This window comes from Rattus norvegicus, chromosome 19 (genome assembly GCF_021556685.1).
Source record: "Rattus norvegicus strain SHRSP/BbbUtx chromosome 19, alternate assembly SHRSP_T2T, whole genome shotgun sequence".
Taxonomy (NCBI): domain Eukaryota; kingdom Metazoa; phylum Chordata; class Mammalia; order Rodentia; family Muridae; genus Rattus; species Rattus norvegicus.
In genome coordinates this window covers 65,589,833-65,610,905 of record NC_141552.1, presented here as the reverse complement: position 1 = coordinate 65,610,905, position 21,073 = coordinate 65,589,833, and the positions used below count along the sequence as shown (strand labels likewise).

General features: G+C 52.7%; 2 protein-coding genes across 9 annotated transcripts in view; both read right to left on the bottom strand.

The window, feature by feature from the left end:
* Positions 1 to 968: 968 nt before the first annotated feature.
* Positions 969 to 2,248, bottom strand: Il17c (interleukin 17C). Its single transcript, NM_001191115.1, has 3 exons — positions 2,222 to 2,248; positions 1,681 to 2,003; positions 969 to 1,230 (listed from the first exon to the last, which is right to left on the bottom strand). Exons 1-3 carry the CDS (start codon positions 2,246 to 2,248, stop codon positions 969 to 971), a joined length of 612 nt encoding a protein of 203 aa, NP_001178044.1.
* Positions 2,249 to 7,282: 5,034 nt separating this feature from the next.
* The window catches only part of Zc3h18 (zinc finger CCCH-type containing 18), a 44,961-nt gene continuing 31,170 nt past the window's right edge, over positions 7,283 to 21,073 (bottom strand). For 4 of the 8 annotated variants that reach the window (NM_201416.2, NM_001434427.1, XM_087594283.1 and 1 more), the window contains 10 exons: positions 17,418 to 17,609; positions 16,599 to 16,724; positions 13,599 to 13,703; positions 13,157 to 13,300; positions 12,868 to 12,933; positions 11,449 to 11,609; positions 11,134 to 11,333; positions 10,640 to 10,733; positions 8,452 to 8,548; positions 7,283 to 8,156 (listed from right to left, as the gene is read on the bottom strand). In NM_201416.2, the coding sequence (NP_958819.1) occupies positions 7,958 to 8,156; positions 8,452 to 8,548; positions 10,640 to 10,733; positions 11,134 to 11,333; positions 11,449 to 11,609; positions 12,868 to 12,933; positions 13,157 to 13,300; positions 13,599 to 13,703; positions 16,599 to 16,724; positions 17,418 to 17,609 (1,384 nt within the window). In that variant the 3' untranslated portion in view covers positions 7,283 to 7,957. The remainder of the gene's footprint in view (positions 8,157 to 8,451; positions 8,549 to 10,639; positions 10,734 to 11,133; positions 11,334 to 11,448; positions 11,610 to 12,867; positions 12,934 to 13,156; positions 13,301 to 13,598; positions 13,704 to 16,598; positions 16,725 to 17,417; positions 17,610 to 21,073) is intronic. The other 4 variants (XM_087594287.1, XM_087594288.1, XM_087594284.1 and 1 more) reach the window with 1 other exon arrangement.

Here is a 21,073-nt window from a genome sequence, read left to right as displayed (position 1 = left end):
GTTGGAAAGGTATGTTGTGGCAGTGAATGTCTGTCTTGATGCAGGGGGTCGTTCCTAGGGGTTAGCCTTAGGCAGAGATGGTCAAAGTAATAACAAAGACTAGGAGGTGCGATGTGAGCTTGAAGGACTGCCTGGGACCACGGCTGCCTCCCGTAGAAAGGTAGAGACCCAGGCCTGATGGCTCTGCCGGAGATGTGTGTTCAAGCCCCTCCCCACCACTGCAGGACCCACTCAACCTCAGGAAAGGAATTTGGGGCTTTAGTTACCCTCCGAGCACCCACTCGGTGGACAGGGCCAGGAGGGAAGAAAACCAGACTCGCAGGGGTTAATGAAGGAGACACTGAACTCTGTCAGTTTAATAACGGTTAAAATAAATAATTGTTTAAAAACAGGTAGCAGGGGGCTGGGGATTTAGCTCAGTGGTAGAGCGCTTACCTAGGAAGCGTAAGGCCCTGGGTTCGGTCCCCAGCTCCGAAAAAAAGAACCAAAAAAAAAAAAAAAAACAGGTAGCAGAAGGGTTTCATCAGGCAGGAGCTCTGGGTGACATAGACCCAGGTTCAAGGAGAGGAAGCCGGTTTCCTTCAGGCTGGCCCACCCCACCGTCTGGCTTCCCCAGGACTCATTGTGTAGACCAGGCTGACTGCAGACCTGTGGCTACCTTCCAGCCTTCAGTTTCCTGGTGTGCGTTAAACCACGCCCAGTTTCCCCATTGGCGGTAGGGGCAAGCTAAATGGTCCTTCCAGACCGTGGGGATTTCTGACCTCCCCAATCCTGAGAAGACCAGCATCCTGGATCCGGGCAGTGTCCATGGATCACAGGAAAGGGCTGGGTATAGCTTCCGCTTGCACTCTTGAGTCAATAAATAATCAATAAATACACATAAATAGAAGATGTCCTCTGCGGAGGTGCCTGGAATGTCTGTCGGGGAAGGATCCTGTTGCACCACGGTGGGACTGTGACAGAAGTCGTCACTGCGTAGACCTGGGAAGAACACAGGTGCAACCGACAGGCACGCGGATGAACTCAGTGTGGAAGGTGAAAGATCCTGGTGTAGGGTCTGCGGCACCGTCTTGGGAGCAGGGCCGTCGTCTCAGCACCAGTAGGCTCTGCAGCAGCTGCACAGAGTTCAGGGCAGCGGTCTCGCGACCCGTCTTGGCGTTGATGCAACCCCGACACAAGCATTCCGCCACTGCCAGCTTCTGCGGGTAGCGGTTCTCATCTGTGTCGATGCTGTGGGGAGGGAACCATGAGAATGCTCACTCTGGCTCGACCCAGAGCCACTCCGAGCTTTCTTTCACAAGCAGCACGCACGGTGGGCTCAGCATCCCTGTTCTTCTCTTTGGCGCTGCACTGGGATTTGCAGTCTGAAGAGTTCAGAACGTGAATGCTACAGACAGAAAGGTGCAGGCGCCAAGAAGGCTGGCGTTCTGTCGGTGCTCGATAAACGATGTTACCTGCACCCCACTCCCCCATCCCCCTCCTCTCCTGTGGCCTCCGAGGACACAGAAGCAGGCTTTAGTGGAGGCTATGGTCTCACTTGGCCCAAGCCTCAGTTTCTCAGGGGAATGTGTTTTTAGAAGTTGGGGTGAGTGTGCACACTGAACAGACAGAGATCTGAGGCTGCGGAGTAGGAATAGAGCCACCCACCACCCCACCAGCGGGGACCCCATCCGCCCTCACCGATATCTCCATGGTGAGATGGAGCGCTCGTGGGTGTCAGCTTCCAGCACCTCCTCTGGCCGCAGCACGGGGCACTGTGTTCCAGGTAGAGGTCCTTCTTGCTGTCTCCTGCGGCCTGTGGCCTCCAGACTGGCCACTAGGGCCACAGGGAGGGCCTGCTCCCACCTGGCACTTCGAGTTAGCAGGTGCGGAGGAGCCTGCCCGTGAGAGAGCTCCTCAGCCGAGTAGCACCTCAATGTCGTCTTATGGCTTCGGGGTTTCCCCCAGAATGGGGGATCTTGGTGGGTTATCCCAGTAGGCAACCAGGCTAGAAGCAGGAGACACTGTGGAGCAAGGCAGGTGTATGGTTAGGGGAAGCCCAGAGAACACCCACTTCCTCCCAATCTCACTGAAAAGATGGGGTTAGATTTCCCTTTGTCAGTGGGCAAACAGGTTTAGCCTAAAGGCATCCCAGGCTTAGAGAGAAGGCCCCAGCATCCACCCCTCCGGGTAGGCAGGTGATGGGCTGTCATCACGAAGCTGGGAAAGGCACGAGGCTCACCATCACAGTGGCAGTGACAGTGGCCATGGCAGTAGACATGGAACAGCTTTACACCTGGCGACGGTCCCAGTGCTGTACCCGGTGAAGCCCGGCTGTGTGCTTCTTTATACCTGGGGCCACACCTGGGGAAAATCCAGCACTGCTTCCTCCTCTGGGTCTGTCCCTTTGCATCACAGAGTTGTCCAGGTAGGTCCTGAGAACAGCCCTGTGCCCTGCCCGGCCACACCTACCCTTTTGTCACAGATACTTAGGAACCCCTGCAAGGCACCCGTTTTACCCAAAGATTCTTTCCCGTGGAGTGGCCAGGAAAACATGGGGCCCCACCTGGTGGGACACTCTGGAACCAGGAACTAGGGGTTCCGGCTGAACGGCTCTCTGCTTGGATTTGTGTCAGCTCAACTATTTGAGCGCAGGGACCCTGGGGTTGGCACTGGGGGGGTGGGGGTTACAGGTTACTTCCTGCCTGTTGTGAGTCTGTAAGGTTCAGTCCCTGGACCCGTGGATGGACTTTGAGGCTGTGCTTCCTGCCTAAGTTCACCACGAACCCCTCCCCTGTACAGGCAGGAGAGACGGGTGCCAAGGAAAACCCTTCGGATTGGAGACCCTACAGGTTTATAACTTTTGTGTGAGCCAGCTATGGTGCCATCCACCTTTAATCCTAGCACTCAGGAGGCAGAAGCAGGCAGATCTGAGTCTGAGGCCAGCCTGGTCCACTGAGTGGAGTCCTGGACAACCAGGGCTACGTGGAGAAACCTGTGTCAATAAACAACAAACAAACAAAGCAGATAAATAATAAACCACCCCCAAAACAAAACACGTGGATGAGTGTTTTGTCTGCCCGTATGTGCCTGGTACCCTTGGAGGCCAGGAGTGGACCCCTGATCTCCTGGAGCTGGAACTATGGCCAGAGGGTGCAGGGAACAGAACCTGGAGCAGCCAGTGCTTTTAACCTCGGAATCTTCTCTCCAGACCATCTCCAAAAGTTGTATCCCAAGTGAAAATCCTGGGGCCCGGGAGGTAAGTGTACCGGAAATGAGTCCAGCCATTGATGGAAGTTCGGTTGAGCCTGGAGCCACCTGCAGTGCCCCCTCCCCCTCTGAGTCCCACGAAGCTGGGTACTGGGGGTGCTTTTGATTATCTAAAAGGAGGACCCAGATCTCGGGATGTTCTAAATGCCTTAGGTTTGAATGCCTTTCTGGGAAAGCCTCCTCCTCCCTGGGACCCTCTGGAGCTCTGACCACCTCCAAAGTCTGTCCTGGATTTTGCTAGAGTCTGACCTGTCCAGCTGTGGGGAAGGAGCCAGGGAGTGTAGCTGTGATATCAGTCTTTTTTTTTTTTTTTTTTTTTTTTCTTTTTTTCGGAGCTGGGGACCGAACCCGGGGCCTTGACCTTGCTAGGCAAGCGCTCTACCACTGAGCTAAATCCCCAACCCTGGATATCAGTCTTTATACCTACAAGCAGTATCAACCTGAGGGCAGAGGCTATGGTGTGGCATCTGCTGTGGCCCAGCTCCAGAGCGAAGGGGGCACATCAGGATGCCCAGTGAGTGACAGCCCAATGGGAGAAAGGGACAGCTCTGTTCACACACTTGAAAGGCCACCACGAGGGCAGTGTCATGCTGCCAACTGGCTGGGGTCAGTTGAATCACTGGAAGCTGAGTGTTGCTGTCACCAGTCTCCCAGCCTGTTCCCAGAATCTGGGGTGGACACTCCCAGCCCCTCCCCTCACATAAAAGGCCAGGTAGGGGATGAGACTGAGTAAATGAGCCAAGGAAGCTCCTTCGGAGATGTCCGTAAGGGTCCGGAAGTTGGCGCTGAGGTGTTTTGTGCAAAGCCCAGCCCTAGTTCCCTCTCTTGCAGGCCTCTCCCTGGCACACACACAAGCCCACCAACATGCACTTAAACTCCCACACGTCCAGGTGTAGCTGCAGGTCCTTGGAGAATGTTCTAGTGGATGGGGGTGGTGTTTCCCAGACCTCGATTTTTCTGGCTAACCAATGAGAACCCTGACATGATTCCCGTGGCCTCTCTGCATTCTGAGTCTGTGAGTCACAAGACTTTTCAAGATGCAGGTGGGAAGGAGGTAGAGTTGAGGTGAGGGAAGAGTTGGGCCAGCTATATCCTGGAAGAGAGGGATGTGTCAGGAGATTCCGGCCACTTCCCTGGTTGGAGTCTTTCTGTATACAACCTGTCTGACAGCACCCAGTGTCCTGGGAAAGGAGGAGGAACGCAAGGGAAGGAAAACCGGTGTGTGCGTATGTGTCTGTGTGTCTGTCTGTGTATATGTGTTGTCTGTGCATCTGTGTATTTGCGTGTATGTGTCTGTGTGTCTCTCTGTGTGTATTTGTGTATCTATGTGTATGTGTCTATGTGTCTGTGTGTCTCTATGTGTGTTTTTCTGTGTGTGTCATGTATCTGTACGTCTGTGTGTCAGTGTCTGTGTATCTGTGTGTCTGTGTGTGTGTGTGTGTCTCTATGTGTGTATCTGTGTGTCTGTGTCTGTCTGTGTCTGTGTGTCTGTATGTATGTGTGTCTCTATGTGTGTGTGCCTGTGTGTTTCTCTGTGTGTGTCGTGTATCTGTGTGTCTGTGTCTCTGGTGTGTGTCTGTTTATGTCTGTGTTTACGACAGAAATGAAAACAAGAGAGGAATACCAGGGAGAAAGGCCCACAGTGCCCTGCTTTAGACCAGCCATCTCTCCCCAGGGCTACCTCTCCCAGAGTGGAGCCCAGAGGGGCCACATGGCTCCCTATGGAAAGGCCACTGTCAGGGAAGTGCCCAGGAAGAGAGTCCCCTGATGTCCACACCTCTGTCTCTGTCCCGCCTAGTACCTCAGGCCCAGGAGAGAATGGGAGCATGAACTATGAACTTTGGAGACAATGCCCAACTATTACCATGTGTACACTCTTCAGGAGCTCCAGGGTACCTACTTCTCAGGTGGAAAAACTGAGGCCCAGGATGGCAGCAAATTAACCCAGGCAGTACAACAAATATGTTGTTCAAATTTGTACTACTCTGCTTCCTGACAGGTCCTAAGGCTGAAGGTCCTGAGGCTGAGATCTGTGTGCTAGGACCAGTTTCCAAATGGAACCCAGCAGAGTTGACCAGACCTCCTGCCTTGGCTCACAGCAGCTCCTTGTTGGTCCTGTGGCCAGCTAATCCCAAGCAGGGCTTCAAACCAGACATCTCCATCTCTTAAAATGCAAAGGACTCTGGGCCAGGCTGGCACTAGCATCCTGGCCTCTGAGCTCCCATGTTGGAGCAGACATTCCATGGGTGTCTTTTTTTTTTTTTTTTTCGGAGCTGGGGACCGAACCCAGGGCCTTGCCCTTGCTAGGCAAGCACTCTACCACTGAGCTAAATCCCCAAACCCCCCCCCTTTTTTTTAAAGATTTTTATTTATTTTATGTGAGTACACTGTAGAGTGAGTACACTGTAGCTGTCTTCAGATACACCAGAATCCTATTATAGATGGTTGAGAGCCACCATGTGGTTGCTGGGAATTGAACTCAGGACCTCTGGAAGAGCAGTCGGAGCTCTTAACCTCTGAGCCATCTCTCCAGCCCTCCATGCGTGTCTTAAGATGGCAGCAGGACAGTCTTGGTACCTGCCTGTCTTCCCACCTTTCTTCTTTTTAAAATTTACTTATTTATTTTATGTGAGTAGTACATTACAGATGGTTGTGAGCCACCGTGTGGTTGCTGGGAATTGAACTCAGGACCTCTGGAAGAGCAGTCAGTGCTCTTAACCGCTGAGCCATCCCTCCAGCCCTTCCCGCTTGTTTTGTGTTTCACTTTAACCACTGGGCGGGCAGCCTGAGGAATCTGAACGCAGCTCTCCTTGGCTGTAGGAAGGATATGGGGAGTGGGTAGATGTGGGCGCCAGAAGGCATGGAGGCAGAGGTAGGTAGTCCTGCTCCTGAGGTTCGTTCAGAAGTCCCAGGTTGGGCAAGACTGGAAAAGCACCCAGGAGGAAGGATGCTGGGCAGACCCGCCCTGGCTGGGCAGGCCCGCCCACACCACACTTCAGCCCACTACACAGATTCTGCCCTGTCTGGGTCAGGCAAGCTTGGCAGGTCTGGAGATCTCAGGTCTCTCTGAGGGGGGTCTTAGGCAGGGGCTGCCTCTCTCCTGTGCCTGGGGTGCAGTCAACAGCAAGGCTGGCTGCTACTCTGACCCAGGAGCAAGGCAGTAGGGAATGGTTACACTGGCCTAGCCTGGATGAAGACTGGAGCTGGGGGTTGGTGAGACAGCTCAGCTGGTAGAGCTGGCCTTGCCAACAGGAAGGATCAGAGTCCAATCCTCAGAATCCATGAAAAATGTCACTTGTGCTGGGAAGGTAGAGATAGAGAGGTCCCAAGGTCTTAGGCCAGCCAGTCCAGCCTAGTGGTGAGTTCCAGCCAATGAGACCATCTCAAAGGAGGTGCAAGACATCTCTGAGAATGACACCTGAGGCTGTCCTCTCAACTCCTCCAGACTTGGGGGGCTTTTGGGTACTTCCTGGAAGGTGGTGATGGAACAGATAAGGTTGGGCACACCACAGGATCGTTTGCCTAGGAAGACATTGTGGCACTGACCTCTCTGGGGCTGTGGGCACCGGCTCGCCCTTACTCAAGTGTTCTCACAGGAACAATAAAGGCCTTGGAGGGACCCGGGAGTGAAGTGTTCTTATCTAGGCTTTGCATATCCTGGACCTGAACGTATGCATGCCTGGGTCAGGGCCAGGTGACATGTTCAAAGCAAGAATGACAAGCAGCTCCGTAGCGTGGGGTCAGCCCAACCGTGTCTACAGCCCCTGCCCAGCCAGGACCCGCTGGAGGGAGGTAGCTCCAGAATCACTCCAAGTCAATGACAGGAACTGGGCTGCTCTTGGCTCAACCACAGATGGGAAAACTGAGGCCTAACACTGCAGGGGCTCACGATGAGCAGTCTGTGCCCACCGGCTCCCTGCGGGGCAACAGACAGCGTCCGCTCTCCTGGAGGGCTCTGCCCACCGTGAGCCAAAGCATGGGTGCCCAGTAGGAAGGCAGCCGAGACCCAAGCAGACATCACCAGGACCAAGAATGCTTATCAAAATATTTTATTTTAGGAGATCGCTCAAAAAAGACCCTCCACATTGGACAGACACCCCAACAATACCCTTGGCCTGTATTATTTTATTTTTTTTGTCTTTTCTTTTTTTCCTTTTTAATCAACTAAAACAATTTGATGCTTAAAATAAAAGACAGGAAATATTTCCCAATCAGACTTTAGGCAAGAATATATATATATATATATATGTATATATATATACTTCTGATCCGGGGGAGGAGGAGGGAGGATGGATGCCTGTAGTCCAGGAAGTGTTCAGCCTTCCTGTCCCTAGAGAGGAGACTGCTGAAAATTGCAGCCCAGGAGGCCCCCTGGAGAAACGAGGCAGAAGGGTGAGTCCAGCCCGTGTGCCCGCAGCTCTTAAGTTACATAGAGTTGGTGCTCCCTGCTCAGTGCTGATCTGTCCATCTGTCCGTGGAGACTATTCTGGAAGGAGCTGGTTCAGTCTGGTGGGGAGGTTGGGACTCAGCGTCATCTTCATCTTGTGTGTGGCTTCTTTTCCAGCTGAGAAACTTTTTTTTTCTTTTTTAATTTTTAAAAAGAATCACAGCCAAAATAAGACATTGGCTGGAAAATCCAAAATGGCCGCGCTTACCCTATTTTTATAAAAACATTGAAGAGTCTACTCCAGGGAGTGAGCTGGGCCCACTACACTTTCCCGGGAATCTTGGCCCGCTTGCGAGCGATGGCATCTTCAACGGCCTTGAGCTGTTTAAGGAGCTCCTCTCGCCGGGACAATGTGCTGGCCTTCCCTGACTTAGTGCCTGCTGTGGCAGTGTCTGTGGCTTTGCCGGGCACACTGGTGACCTTGCTGGAGCTCTTAGACTGGGGCGACAGTGGGCGCTTCCTGTAGGATGGAGAAGGTGTGAGGCAGAAGATGAAAAAGGGCCTGCCCTGGGGTGAGTAGCCAGGGCTCCCCGCTTCTTCTGTCACCCCACTACATAGCCACTCTGAGATCCACTGGTCCTGGCCTAGGGCTCTTTAACAAGGCGGGAAGGTGCAGCTGAGTCCGACTGAGTCTGAGGGTTAAGTGGAGTTAAAACTGCTCTTGTCTGTCCTTCCTCCTTGCCTCCATGTCTCCCACACTCCTAAAGCCTATCACCTGCCCAGGACGAGCCTGAGGGGGACACAAGCAGACTCACCTGTCCGCTGGGGCAGCAGGAGCTTTAGCATTCTGGCCCCTCTGCCTCTCTGGTTTCGGGGAGCCCATTCTTCCACCCGATTTCCGGTCTCGAGAACCTGGCCAGCAAGGGGACAGAATGAAACCACTGCTTTGTACCTGGGGCTATCAGAGAACCCTGGTCCAAAGTATCAAAGTGACCATGTGGTTAGCGAGAGTTCTAGCACTGCAGCTAGAGGACAGAGGGTCAGGAGTTGAATGTGGTCCTTGGTTCCCAGTGGGGTTAGATTCAGCCTGGGCTACCACGAGGCCCTGCTCAAAAAGTCAAAGCTGACCGACACACTTCTCTTTCTATAAGGAATAAAAACAGGAAAAGCCAGGGTGGGAGAGACAGCTCAGCAGTTAAGAGCACTGGCTGTTCTTCCACAGAACCGGAGTTCAATTCCCAGCACCCACATGGCAGTTCATGACTCTAACTCCAGTTCCAAGGGGTTCGAGACCCTCACACAGACAATACATGCAGGCAAAACACCAATGTATATAAAAATACTAATAGATAAATATTAAAGACAAATAAAACAGGAAAAAGGCAAAAGGCAAGTGTTACTTCAGAAAGCAGAGTCCATGCAGCCAGGACACACGGCCTGCAGCTGGCCTGTCTCATGGAGGGCACTCTCTATGGTGAGAGCCTGCTCTCCGCACACTGACAATCAGGTGTAGTGTCGGACTGGAGCCAAGGCACCATGGAGAGCTCTACTCCGTCCAGCTTGGGGCTAGGCAGCGGGGAGAGGAGGGCAAGGCCTGAGCACAAACCAGGCCAGGTGACACAGTGGCCATGGCTCTGACTGAGGAAAGAACTTCCCCTGGGTACAAAGCCTTAAGGTCATGGGCCCAGGACCTGCCTGTGATGAGCCCCGCAGCAGCCTCCTTATGCCTGCTGCAGAGCAGGAGGAAACACTGGCTTTTGCGCTATCAAAGTGAGGCAGGAGAATCCCCCATCTTTCCTGCTGGGCTTAAGGTGGGGTGTCCTGGGAGACTTAGAGGGTCCCCAAGACTCTCTAGTTTCCAAAGTTAAACAGTGACTCAGAGCCACTGTCCCCACAGCGTGCAGAGGCACAGCTGGGTCGGCCTGGGGTGAGACTTCACTGACTGGGGTGTGCAGGTTGGGTTTTACAGCAACTTGACACAAACTAGAGTCATCTGACAGGAGGGAACCTCAACTGAGAGGCCGCCTCCCTAAGAGCTGTTTCTGGGTAAGCCTATGGGGCACTGACTTAATAAGTAATTGATGTAGAAGGGCCCAGCCCACTGTGGGTGGTGCTACCCCTAGGCAGGGGGTCGTGGGTGCTATAAGAAAGCAAGTTGAGCAGGCCAGGAAGCAGCACTAAGCACAGCCTCTCCATCAGGCCCAACCCCAAGTTCCTGTCCTGACTTCCTTCCATGATGAACAGTGGTGTGGAAGTGTAAGCCAAATGGACTTTTTCCTCCCCAAGCCACGTCTGGTCATGGTATTTTACCATAGCAATAATGACCCTGACTACAACAGCGGGTGTTAGGGTTTGACTAGAAAGAGCAGATGCACTCCCATTCACTGCTGCTGCCCCTGACTTTTGTTTTCATGCTGTCTCATGCAGCACAGGCTAGTTTGGAACTCTGTGTAGCCAAGGATGATCTTAAACTTGTAACCCTTCTGCCTCTCCAGTGCTGACATTACAGAACACTGTTAATGTGGTGTGGGGACCAAACCAGGGCTTTTATGCAAGCTCTCTCCAAGCTGAGCTGCCTACCTGACCCCCCCCCCCCCCCCCCGCCCAACTCCCCGTTTTGTTGTATCCTGGAAGGTTGTTCATTACTAACAAACTGTATGTGTCAGGATGCAGACACTTACTCTCTGTAACCCAGGATCTTGTGCTCTACCACTGAGCCACATCCCCATACTGTTATTTAAAACAAAGACTTAAAAACTTGCCCACCATACGCCTATAATCCCAGCACTCTGGAGTTGGAGGCAGGAGGATCATGAGTTGGTGAGCTTTTAAAAGAGACCAGACCTGGTGTAATCGCCAGCATTCCAGTGCTCATGACAGACACACAGTGGAGTTCCCAGGTTCCTCCATAGTTTTCAAAACTGGTCAAGGCCCTGAGGTGGGCAGAACGCTTATATGTGGCACCCACAGTATGACCTCAGGCACTAGACCTCGGAGGCTCACCTCGGTCTGGGGACAAGTTGGCCTTCTTGGCAGGAGGGCTCTGCCGGTCCTTGTCTGAGGGCTCATAGCGCTTCCGGCTTCCTTTCTCAGCCGCCTGAAACAGCACAGTGAGGGTGGTAGGGCCTGGATGGTTGTTTGGCCAGGCAGAGGGTCGAGGTGTATCTGCTGATAGTGGCGAGTGGTCCTCTGCTCCCATGAGCCTCCTCTTGGCTGAACCCCTGACCCTCCAAAGCAGTTCTGTGGCTCTTGCCACCATGTGGTGGGGCCCTTTGTGTTGCATGAGGAAGTGCCTTGCAGGATCCCAACATGTCAGGCCTTGGCCCTTCCAGACATGTGCAGAGCTTTGAAGATGTCTGCTGCTGGGGTGGGGTCAGGAACCAGGCTGGCCAGGCTGCAGGCACAGGCACATAGACTGCACTCCTGGATGTGCGAGGTCCCTTGGGCCGGGTCCCCAGCACCCAGGCCCAGGAATGCAGGCCTGTCCCCTGTCTCACCTTGTTCAGCAATGTCAGCTTTATCTCCTTGTGAGCGACAAAGGAGCCCTGTTGGGGCTGCCCAGGGGCCGCCTGCTGAGGTGCCGCTGCCTGCTGGGAGGCCTTCCCACCTGCGGGGGCTTTGGAGGACTTGGGTGGCTGTGCGGATGGGTCCCGTTTCCGCTTCTCCTCTCTCACTCCGTCTTCTTTCTTAGATTTCCCTATCAACGACAAACCTCAGTCATGGGTTCCTGTGCACAAGGACTGGGCCTAAAGCAAAGTCTCTGTTGAAATTTACCCCCCAGCCTGCACCCCAAGAGCAAGGGGTCTGCCTACCTCTCTCCTTCTTGGTCTGTGCTGGGGTAGGGGATCGAGAGCTGGCTGATGACACAGGACTGGCCAGGTCTGCATACATATCATCTGAGTCCACACTGTGCACTGAGCTGCTACTCGAGGTGGCACTGGACACCGAGGAAACGCTGCTCACACTCAGAGACCTAGACACACAAGCACAGCTGTGCGCTCAGCCCCACGGTGACTGCAAGACGGCCGGGCTACAGGCTGACAGGAGGGCCTCCACAGCTTGTCTTTACCCAATTTCCATGTTTACGGAATGCACAAACAGAGTAAGAAATCTCAGGGGACTTTCAGACGTAATACACAGTGAAGGGACAGCTATGTGTCTCTGCTTCACTAACCTGGATGACACCGTGCTGGGAAGGGAAATATGACCGAGCCCTACCCAGCAGTGATAAAGGCACAACTTTAAGCCGATGGTGCACAACAGTCACAATTCAGAGTCCTGGTAACTTAGGAGGCAGAGGCAGATCTCTATGAGCTTTAGGATGGCACACCAGGGGTGCTGGCAGCAGGAGGTGTGCTGGAGCCCCTCTGGGCAACACAGAAAGACCCCCAATTCAAACCAAAACCAAGAGCCTGCAGCTCAGTGATAGGGCACTTGAACAGAACGCAAGGCCCTGGGTTTCCCCTTTAGTGTGACTGCTAAGACACTTTCTACTCTCTACAAGGCACAGGGGTGGAGTGGGATGGGGAGAGTAGATGGTGATACAGTTTTGACCAGCAGAGCCATGACGTGTCTATCACAAACACCAACCAGCTTCTTCTAAGGTCATCAGGAGACAGAACAGAGGAACAGAGACAGGGAGAGACAGAACCAAGGGTTCATGGTGGCACACACCTTTAATCCCAGAACTTGGGAGGCAGAGGCAGGTGGATCTCCATGAGTTCCAGGTCAGCCTAGTCTACAGAGCGAGTTTGGGCACCTTGTCTCAAAAAGCCAACAAATAAAAGCCCCACAGGTCTTTGAAAGTCTAGACTGCTAAAGCCTTGGACAAAAGCTAAGGCCCTGATGCTCAAGGATAGAAGGAAAAATGATCAACCAGATTCCAAAAGCACCAAGCTGACTCCACCTTCTAACTCTTTCTTTTAACTCTCTCCTCCCAACTACTTCAGGGCTGACTCCCTCCACTAGGGAGCGGCAGGCCCAGAGAACACCCAGTCTCTCCTCAGTTCTCTGTGGGCAGAGAACCTGGGACCGGCCTCAGCTTTGTCCAGCTGGGTAGAAGGACCAGTCTAGGGCTCTTCCCTTCAGGTTAGGAAGGTGCTCCTGTGTGAAGGGAGGGAGGCCATGGTCACCCTGAGCTGTGTTCTTGGACACTGAAGAGCCCCGGACATGGTCAGCCCACCTGGTGAGGGAGGGAAAAGGTCAATAGGGAGTAGGACCAAGCAAGTGACCTGGATCGGGAACTGGAGCCACTGTAGCTGCTACCACTGCCGCTGCCACTGCCGCTGAGCGTCCGCCTGCAACACAAGCAGCACAGGTCTCCTCAGAGGCGCCTCATGGAGAGAGCCTTCCTGCACACCAGGCTGGTAATGGGCCTGTTCCAGGTTGGGCCTCGGCTCCCTGCTGCTTCTCTGGGGATGTACCCACCTCCTGGTCTCCAGTTTTCGTCAGCATTTATACCCAGCAGCACCAAGGACAAGGAGAACTGTACCAGGACTGCTGTAAGTCCACACTGCTCACCTCCTTGGGGGAGTCCTGGTTTGCCGTTCCTTTCTCCTGGCTTCTCGGAGATCTCCAGGCTTGGCAGGCTCAGGAGCAGGTGCAGTAGTTTTGGTGGCCTGTGGTGGGGCTGGGGGCGGGGCTGGCTTCTTTATTGACTTCTCCCTGTGAGGCAGAAGCAGGGTCAGGGAAGGGTAGGGCCAGGGTCCCTGCTTAATACACCCACATCTCAGGGCTCTGCAGTTCAGGCACAGCACATGACTGCCAAGGTCCCATGCCACAGGAACCCGAGTGTAGGTGCTGAGCCCGCACCTCCGCCCACCTGGGAGCCATATCTGCTGCCCCTTGGAGGCTGCTCACTCTAGTTCAAGCATGGGATGGGGAGAGTGGAGAAGGCTGGAAGCCCTGGAGACCCCACGGAGGTGGAGCACCACAGTGACCTGTGGAGGGGCTCAGGACTCACCCTGCTTTCCCGGGAGGCGGGGCCGGCTCCCCCTTGGTTCTGACTGGAGGTCTGTGTGGGGAAGGTGTGGGAGATGGGGATGGGGACGAGGAGAAGGACCGGGACCTGGGGAACAAAGAGAGTGTGAGGACGAGGTTGGCAGATCCCTGATTGGCTGGAGCTGGCGCATCCCCTAGGAAATGGTCCTGATCCACAGAGAACTTGGGTTCATGCTCAGCCGCTTTACCATCTGATCCAACACACACTCAGGAGAGAACAGAAAAGGGTAGCGTGCATGCTCAGAGATGGGTGCTTGTATGCAGGAGAGGGCACATGGCTCTGCCTTAGCATGGGGCCAACCAAATGGGTGACTATGGGTTTGGCTAAGTGTGGAATCTGACCTAGAAGCTGGGAGGTGGCAGAGCTGGTAAGGGTCCCAAGCACTTGGTCAGCAGGCACAAGCACAGCACAAAGGTCATGATAGCATGATAAAAGCAGGGAGAGTACAGTGGGGAGATTATGACCCCAGTGTCAGGTGTCAGCAGGGCAGAGAAGCAGCCCAGGAAAGGGTGCTGGGCCCAGGCGGAGTTTCCAGGATGAAGTTCTGACAGTGAGGTCACACTTTAGTCAAGAGGAAGAAAGATACTGGGTTGGCCTATGTTAGCTACTCAAAAGCCACCAAATGAATACCTATTACTCTGAGCTAGGTGGGGGGTCAGCATGGGTCAGGCTCCTGCAGTCCTTTATGCTTTCACGTTCAAAGGCAGATGCCGGGAAAACCTGGCGTTTATTTGCATGGGCTCCTGTTTGCTGCCTCATCTCTTGGGCAAGCACTACAGGAGGACCAGAAGGGCAAGCACTACAGGAGGACCAGAAGGGCAAGCACTACAGGAGGACCAGAAGGGCAAGCACTATAGGAGGACCAGAAGGGCAAGCACTATAGGAGGACCAGAAGGGCAAGCACTATAGGAGGACCAGAAGGGCAAGCACTATAGGAGGACCAGAAGGAACCCTCCAAGCCTGTGGCAACATGCCAGCTTCCCCTTCCTCAGCCTATACTTCTTCCTCAGCAGGTCCTCCTGAGTGTGCCTTTGGGAGGGGCTACTACAGATGAACTTCAGGAAGGACAGCTGCAATGCCCCAAGGCTAGGACTACAGGTTTCCTTCCTCACTTCAAAGGAGGACGCCCAGAACCACAGGTCTCCAGGAGGATAGTATGTACACCAAGTGAGGCTAAGCTACTGGGAAAAGCATGCCTCCTGCGGAAATGATCAATGATGAGAACATGATGAAGCTTCTGGGGCAACTGATGGGATGGGGAGTGTTCCCACTGGTACACCTGAAACACTGCCATGTACTTCCTGTGTCCTGCCTGCTATGGGACCCATGCGACTTCTTGCTTTCTGTGCTGCATTTACCGGGAAGTATCCAGAAAGACCTACGGACAGATATCTGAGTCCGTGCCTCTCTGTCCTGTTGCAGCTGCCTCCTTGACCCAAGGTCCTAACCTTAGAGCATGGAGTGTTTTTCTGGCTACCTTCTGCTACGATCATTAGCTGCTTGCCCAAAACAAAGATCATACATACAACTTTCTCTCCACACTGAGTACAAAACTTCTAAAGGCCCCTTGTTCTCCACTTCTCCAGCCCCAGATTCACACAGTGCGCTAGGTGACCTTTCTCTGTCTCAGACTCCCTCCCACAGGTTTTCCTTGTCCTTCCCACTCTGGGGCCCATGGTCTCCTCTCTCTACCGTACCCCCTCACTCCTACTCCATCCCCCATGCGCAGACACTTGCAGAAGGAACCTGCCAATGCCTGTGCTCTGGGGTTTGTGTCAGCACGTCTATGGATGGCCGCCACACAGTCGTCTCTAGGCTACTTTCCCCTCCCGGCTGCCTGCTATTTTACAAGAGTTTCAATGTCATGAAACAGACCCACATGTAATTTACTCCACACCCCACAAAACCATCAGTGAGCATCACATGAGACAGCCTCGGTGACCGCAGAATTGCATTCTAATCCTCTCATTACTAAAGCAAGCCCAGTTGGGTGTGCCGGCACACTTCTCTGCTTCCAGCCCTCAGGAGGCAGAGGCAGGTGGGAGTTAGAGGCCAGCCTAATCTAATACATACATAGCAAATTCCAGGTCAGCTAGGGCTATAGAGTGAGACCCTTGTCCCCAAAGAGAGATTAAATCTCAATTTCCTTAAAGAAATAAAAACAAGGGCTGGAGAGATGGCTCAGTGGTTAAGAACACCGACTGCTCTTCCAGAGGTCCTGGGTTCAAATCCCAGCAACCACATGGTGGCTCACAACCATCTGTAATGGGATCTGATGCCCTCTTCTGGTGTGTCTGAAGACAGTGACAGTGTACTTACATAAATATAATAAATAAAATAAAATAAAATAAATAAAAGCAAGACCATATGCCAGGAAGGGGTAACAGTGGAAGGGACCAGATTACACTAAGGAAATAGAGAACATTTTAATCCCACAAAAATGCCTAGTGATATGTCCCAAAGCAGTGAGCTGCATGGCCTTATGTGTACAGTTAATGACCAGGATAAACACTTCCACTTTACCGAACACCATGCCGAAGGTTTGCCTCTTCTCAAGAGCTCATGGTGACGGCAGTGCAGGGAGGGCACACAATGTAGCATCAACTCAGTTCAGGGATGGACCGCTGAGCACGGCCTGACTGAGGTAAAGGGCAGCTTCCACTGGCAGAGATCCTAAGCTGTCAAGCTTTTGTGGGGACAGGTCAGGGTGAACGGAGTGTCTTTATGTGCTGGGAGAGCTTTTGCCTAAAGCTCTAGAAGTATCTACTTCAATGGGGAAAACTCAGAAGACCCTGCCTGACTCTCCTAGGGCTTTCTGGGAAGATGGACACTGCATATTCTACCTGCCACTCACTCAACAGAGACACCTTAGGTGCAGGTCCTTGGTCCAGCACCTGCAGTCCAAATTGCTCTTCAGCGTGCAGTTTACTAAAACCATTCTGGAAGCAGGCTGGGACTCACCTGGACCGGCTGCCTGAGAAGGAACTGCGTCTGGAAGAGCGGCTGGAGTAGGAGCTGTAGGAGGAGGACCGGGACCGGGACCGGGACGAGCCAGAGCCAGAGTAGGATGAAGACCGTGACGATGACCTGTGACCGACGGACAGAGCAGAGGCAGTGAGAATATTACTGCCTACTTCACTACCGCAGCGCTGGGATGCGTGAGCCGCTGTTCTTTTAGTGCCGTGAGACAGCATAGCTCCACAGACACCGCAGTGCCATCACCCTCAGTGCAATGCTGTGGAGACCAGGACTGGGCACCCAGGAGGAGCAGGTAACTCAGAGGCTAGTTTGAGTTGCTAGAGAAGGCCAGAGTGTGAGTTTTCAAGCTGACCTGGTGTTCCCATGGCTGTGTTCCTGGATCTGTCTGGGAGGTTCTTCCCAGACTCCTGTGGAACTCCCTCCCCTCAGTGTCTACAGCTGTCCCCCGACCCAACACGCACACACACTGAGTTCAGAGTCACTAAGGGAAGTTCTCCAAGAGCTAGGTGACTGGTCAGCAGAGTGTGTAGTTCCTCGTCAGCAACCCAGAGTCTTTCCCACAGGATCTGAGAGGCTTTCCCCGTCTTGAGTGACTGTATGACTCTGGCAGACAGCCAGTGTCTATATCATGTTAGGTCACCCGTCCTACTTACTAAGTTCTGGAGCACTGAAAGTCTTGGCCCAATACTTGGTATCAGTCCTACCTAATCCTAGCCTGTCCTTGGGTAGTGACCACACACATGCACATGAACTGGCAGCCAGTGAATGTCACCAAGACACAGTCTTTGGTGCCCTCTGTACCTGGAGGAATTGGAAGCAGAAGCTGATGAGGCGGATGTCTTGCGACGCCTTCGTGCCCGGCTTGGGGAGACTGACACACCAAGTTTCTTCTTGGGAGACTTGGATCGGCGCCACGGGTCCTTCCACTCATCGGCTCGCTTCACCTGTGGCCCCACAGAGGCGGTCTCCTTCTTTGGTGGTTCAGCTTGACGGCTAGAATCACAGAGGGGCTCTCAGTGCTCAGGCCGCTACCCTCCCCCAGCAAGGCTGCTTTGAGAAGAGACTGGAAAGCCAGGGCGGTCAGTGACAGCTTATGTAAGAGATGCTGAAGAAAGTCAGAGAGAGGAGACATGGCACACCTTCTACCCTACAGCGGATTCTCTCCAGAAACCAGCAGGATTCCCATTTACTCTTACGTGTGGTAAGAAGTACTTTCTTGGTGGTGGCGGCACATGTCTTTAATTCCAGCACTTGGGAGGCAAAGGCAGGTGAGATCTTTGAGTTTGAGGCCAGCCTGGCTTATAGGGAGAGTTCCAGGACAGCAAGGACTACACAGAGAAACTATGCCTCAAAAAAACCAAAAAACACCAAACCAGAGCCGACCAACACCCCTCCCCCAAGAGTAAATATTTTTAGAGGAGTCATTATTTAATTCTATCTTTCTGACTGTACTGTCAAACAGGAATAGAGTTCACCTCATTCAAACATGCTTATTTCTAGTGCTGGCACACAGTAGGTACACAGTATTCATGAAATTAAAGCAACAAGAATCGTGTTTTTAAACACCTGTTAACAAGCCCATGCCTTAAGCCTTGTCTTTACATTTAAAGAGTCTGGTTCAACTGCAGCCCAGGAACTTGATTAAAGCAGAGAGAGAATGAGGATCCCAGGCTCTTCCCCCACAGCACTGGCCTCAAGTGCTCGGGAGGCTAGAGAAGGAGGCATTGGGGAAGGCTGCACTACCATCATGGACACAAAAACACTGCCTATTTATACTTTCAGAACTCCTTTTGGTCACCGGCCAGTGGCAGGCACCAGGACTTTTACCTGCTGAGGAGTGCAGGGGAGAGCAACATCCAGTGCTAAGGCTTAACCACAACACATGTGCCCGTTACCTCAGTCCTAACCCCAGAAGCTCGTGCCCAGGTGCAGCCAGGTGCTGCCGATAAAGAAAGGCAGGGAGGAAGGGAGAACCTGACAACCTAGCGGCTCTAGGTCATGGCTTTTCCTCCATGTTCTCATTCTAAATCCAAGGCTGGCTGGGTGGGTAGAGAGACGACTAAGCAGCTAAGAGCACTGGCTGCTCTTCCACAGGAAGTTCTAGTTCTAGCATTGTGGCCCACATAGCATCTTTGATACCCTTTTCTGGCTGCCACTGCCACTGTACACAGATGGTGCACAGACATATATACAGGCAAAATACCATACACATACAATAAAATAGGATTAGAAAACAGAACAAATAAACAAAAAACCTAAGAGGAACTGACACCAGGATCACTAGCCTCTTACTGGTCAACTGGCTAGCTGCAGCCGTTCCACGAGGAATACCCTGGTAGCGGAGAGTTCCCTCTTCTTTAGATGCAGTCAATGCAGTATTCAAATCCACTTCACAGGAAGAGCCCCTCACTACCTCTACAAACAGAAACCAGAGACCACTGAGACCATGCACCTCACTCAGCAGGTGGAGAACAGTGTTGCGGACGGCCTCAATCTTCTCATCCCTGTAGCATGAGCATCTGAGGGCTGGCTCAAGGCTCTCCAAGGGGGAGGCCTGTCCACTATGCCCATGTGTGAAAGGAAGAGTAGCAGCACAGTGTGTCCAGTTTTGTTACTGTAGACACCCAACTTTATTTTAGATGTTATTATCCCAGTGACTCCCCTGAGGCACATGATCTGGTGTTTACTTTGCAGCAATGATCTCAGATTTCCCTTAAAAAGGGACTTTAAGGGGTTAGAGCTGTGGCTCTATGGTAGAGTGCTTTCCTAACATTTGTGTAGCATGAGTTTAATTGCCAAAGGGGAGAAAAGACATTGAAGTTTAAAAAGCCAAAGAATGTGGGGTAAGTAACAGGTAGGATGGGAAGGTTGGGAGTGGGGTGGGAGTTTGTGATCCTCAGGCAGAGCTAGAAATAGCCAAGGTCAAGTGAAGTTTATGTGATGAAGCCATAGGTGTCCAATGTGAGCCCCCTGGCTAGCATTTGGGAACAATGACGGGATGAACCATCCTTAAAAGAATTCATTACCAAATTCCCTGAGAAAAATGTTCATTTAACATTTAGAGGAAAAAGCTGCAAGACTGCTGTGTCTGGAGTGTCAACAAGTCTAGCCACCAAGGCTAACACCCTCCCGGCTGGCACCTGAGTCTTCTGAGTGAGGACAGTCCAGGCTTGGAGTCTGCAGTGACACAGGTTCTGTCTTTGTTTCCCAAGACACCCTGAGAAAACTGCTGGGGAACTACCACCCAGATATCCCATCAGACCTAGAAAGCCAGGCAGAACTCAAAACCACGGGAGGCTACGTCTCTCCACCCGTGCTCTCCCAGGTCTCCCAGGTGCCTAGATGCGCATGTGGTATTGGGGCCTCAGTGTGCAAACGCTGGTCAGGAACTACAGCAGGTAACTACTGGGCAAGGATACATTGCTCTTTACAGATATTTCTGAGGAGAAAACAAAGGCACAGGTGACCTGTGACCTTGACTTTCCGTGCAGCTGCAGCACCCTCTGATCTCCCTCCTGCACAGCACCATATCCAGAGGCCACCGGAGCCTCTGTGGGGCAAGGGTCAGTGTGCTGTCAAAGTCAATGCTGAGGATGACGACAGCACACAGGCCAAGGGTGGCACGAGGAAGTGAGCTGCTGATGAGCAAAGCAGCCACCCCACCTGTCTGGGAACTCCAACTTGGCCAGCTGTCAAGTTTGGGGTCAAAGAATAAAAAGCAACCGATGGCAAGCTGCTTCTAAAATCAGGAGGGTTAAACAGCTAATAAAGACAGGAAGAGGGAACTCACAGCACGTGGGTTCTTCCCTACAACCTCAATCTGCCAACACCCAAGGAACATACACTTTTGTTTATCTCCCAGGAAACTGCACAGGTTCCCCGGGGCTGTCCCACTTGGCCACAGCGTATGCAGTGGCCCTCGTTTCAGTGGGTGGCACCTCTTCATGCCCATGCATCATGCACAGGATGACTTCTACTGGCTAAAACCCTCCAAGCTCAGTAAGTCTTTCTTCCCTCTGGAAGTTCCCCAGGAGCGAAAGTCCTAGGTTTTCTCTGTTCTGCTTTGCCATTGCACCCTCTTCCCAAACACTTGCTGTCTGATCCTCTCTACCAGCCCTACATGTATGAGACAGCGGGGATCTAAGTATTTCTTCCTGCCACTTTTCCACCCTGTATCCTAAAGAACAAAGAAGGCAAACACATGCCAATCTACTGAGACATCAATAAAACCTAGAGGCAAGATGGCATATGCCTTTAATCCCAGCACTCTGGAGGCAGAAGCAAGCATATCACTGTTAAGGCCAGCCTGGTCTACATTCCTAGTTCCAAGATGGCTATAGCCACATAGTGAGACGCTATCTCAAAAGAAAAAACCAAAACCAAAAACCAAACTAGACCAACCAAACACAGAAACAATACAAGGGCAAAGTGCTATCTGTGTGCTTCCCTTAGCTCCA

Coding starts and splice junctions, on each gene's coding strand:
- Il17c (NM_001191115.1), bottom strand. CDS start 2,248: ATGGCCACTGTCACTGCCACTGTGATG. Junction 2,004..2,221: donor CTGTCACTGCCACTGTGATG/GTGAGCCTCGTG, acceptor CTTGCTCCACAG/TGTCTCCTGCTTCTAGCCTG. Junction 1,231..1,680: donor ATCTCACCATGGAGATATCG/GTGAGGGCGGAT, acceptor CCCTCCCCACAG/CATCGACACAGATGAGAACC.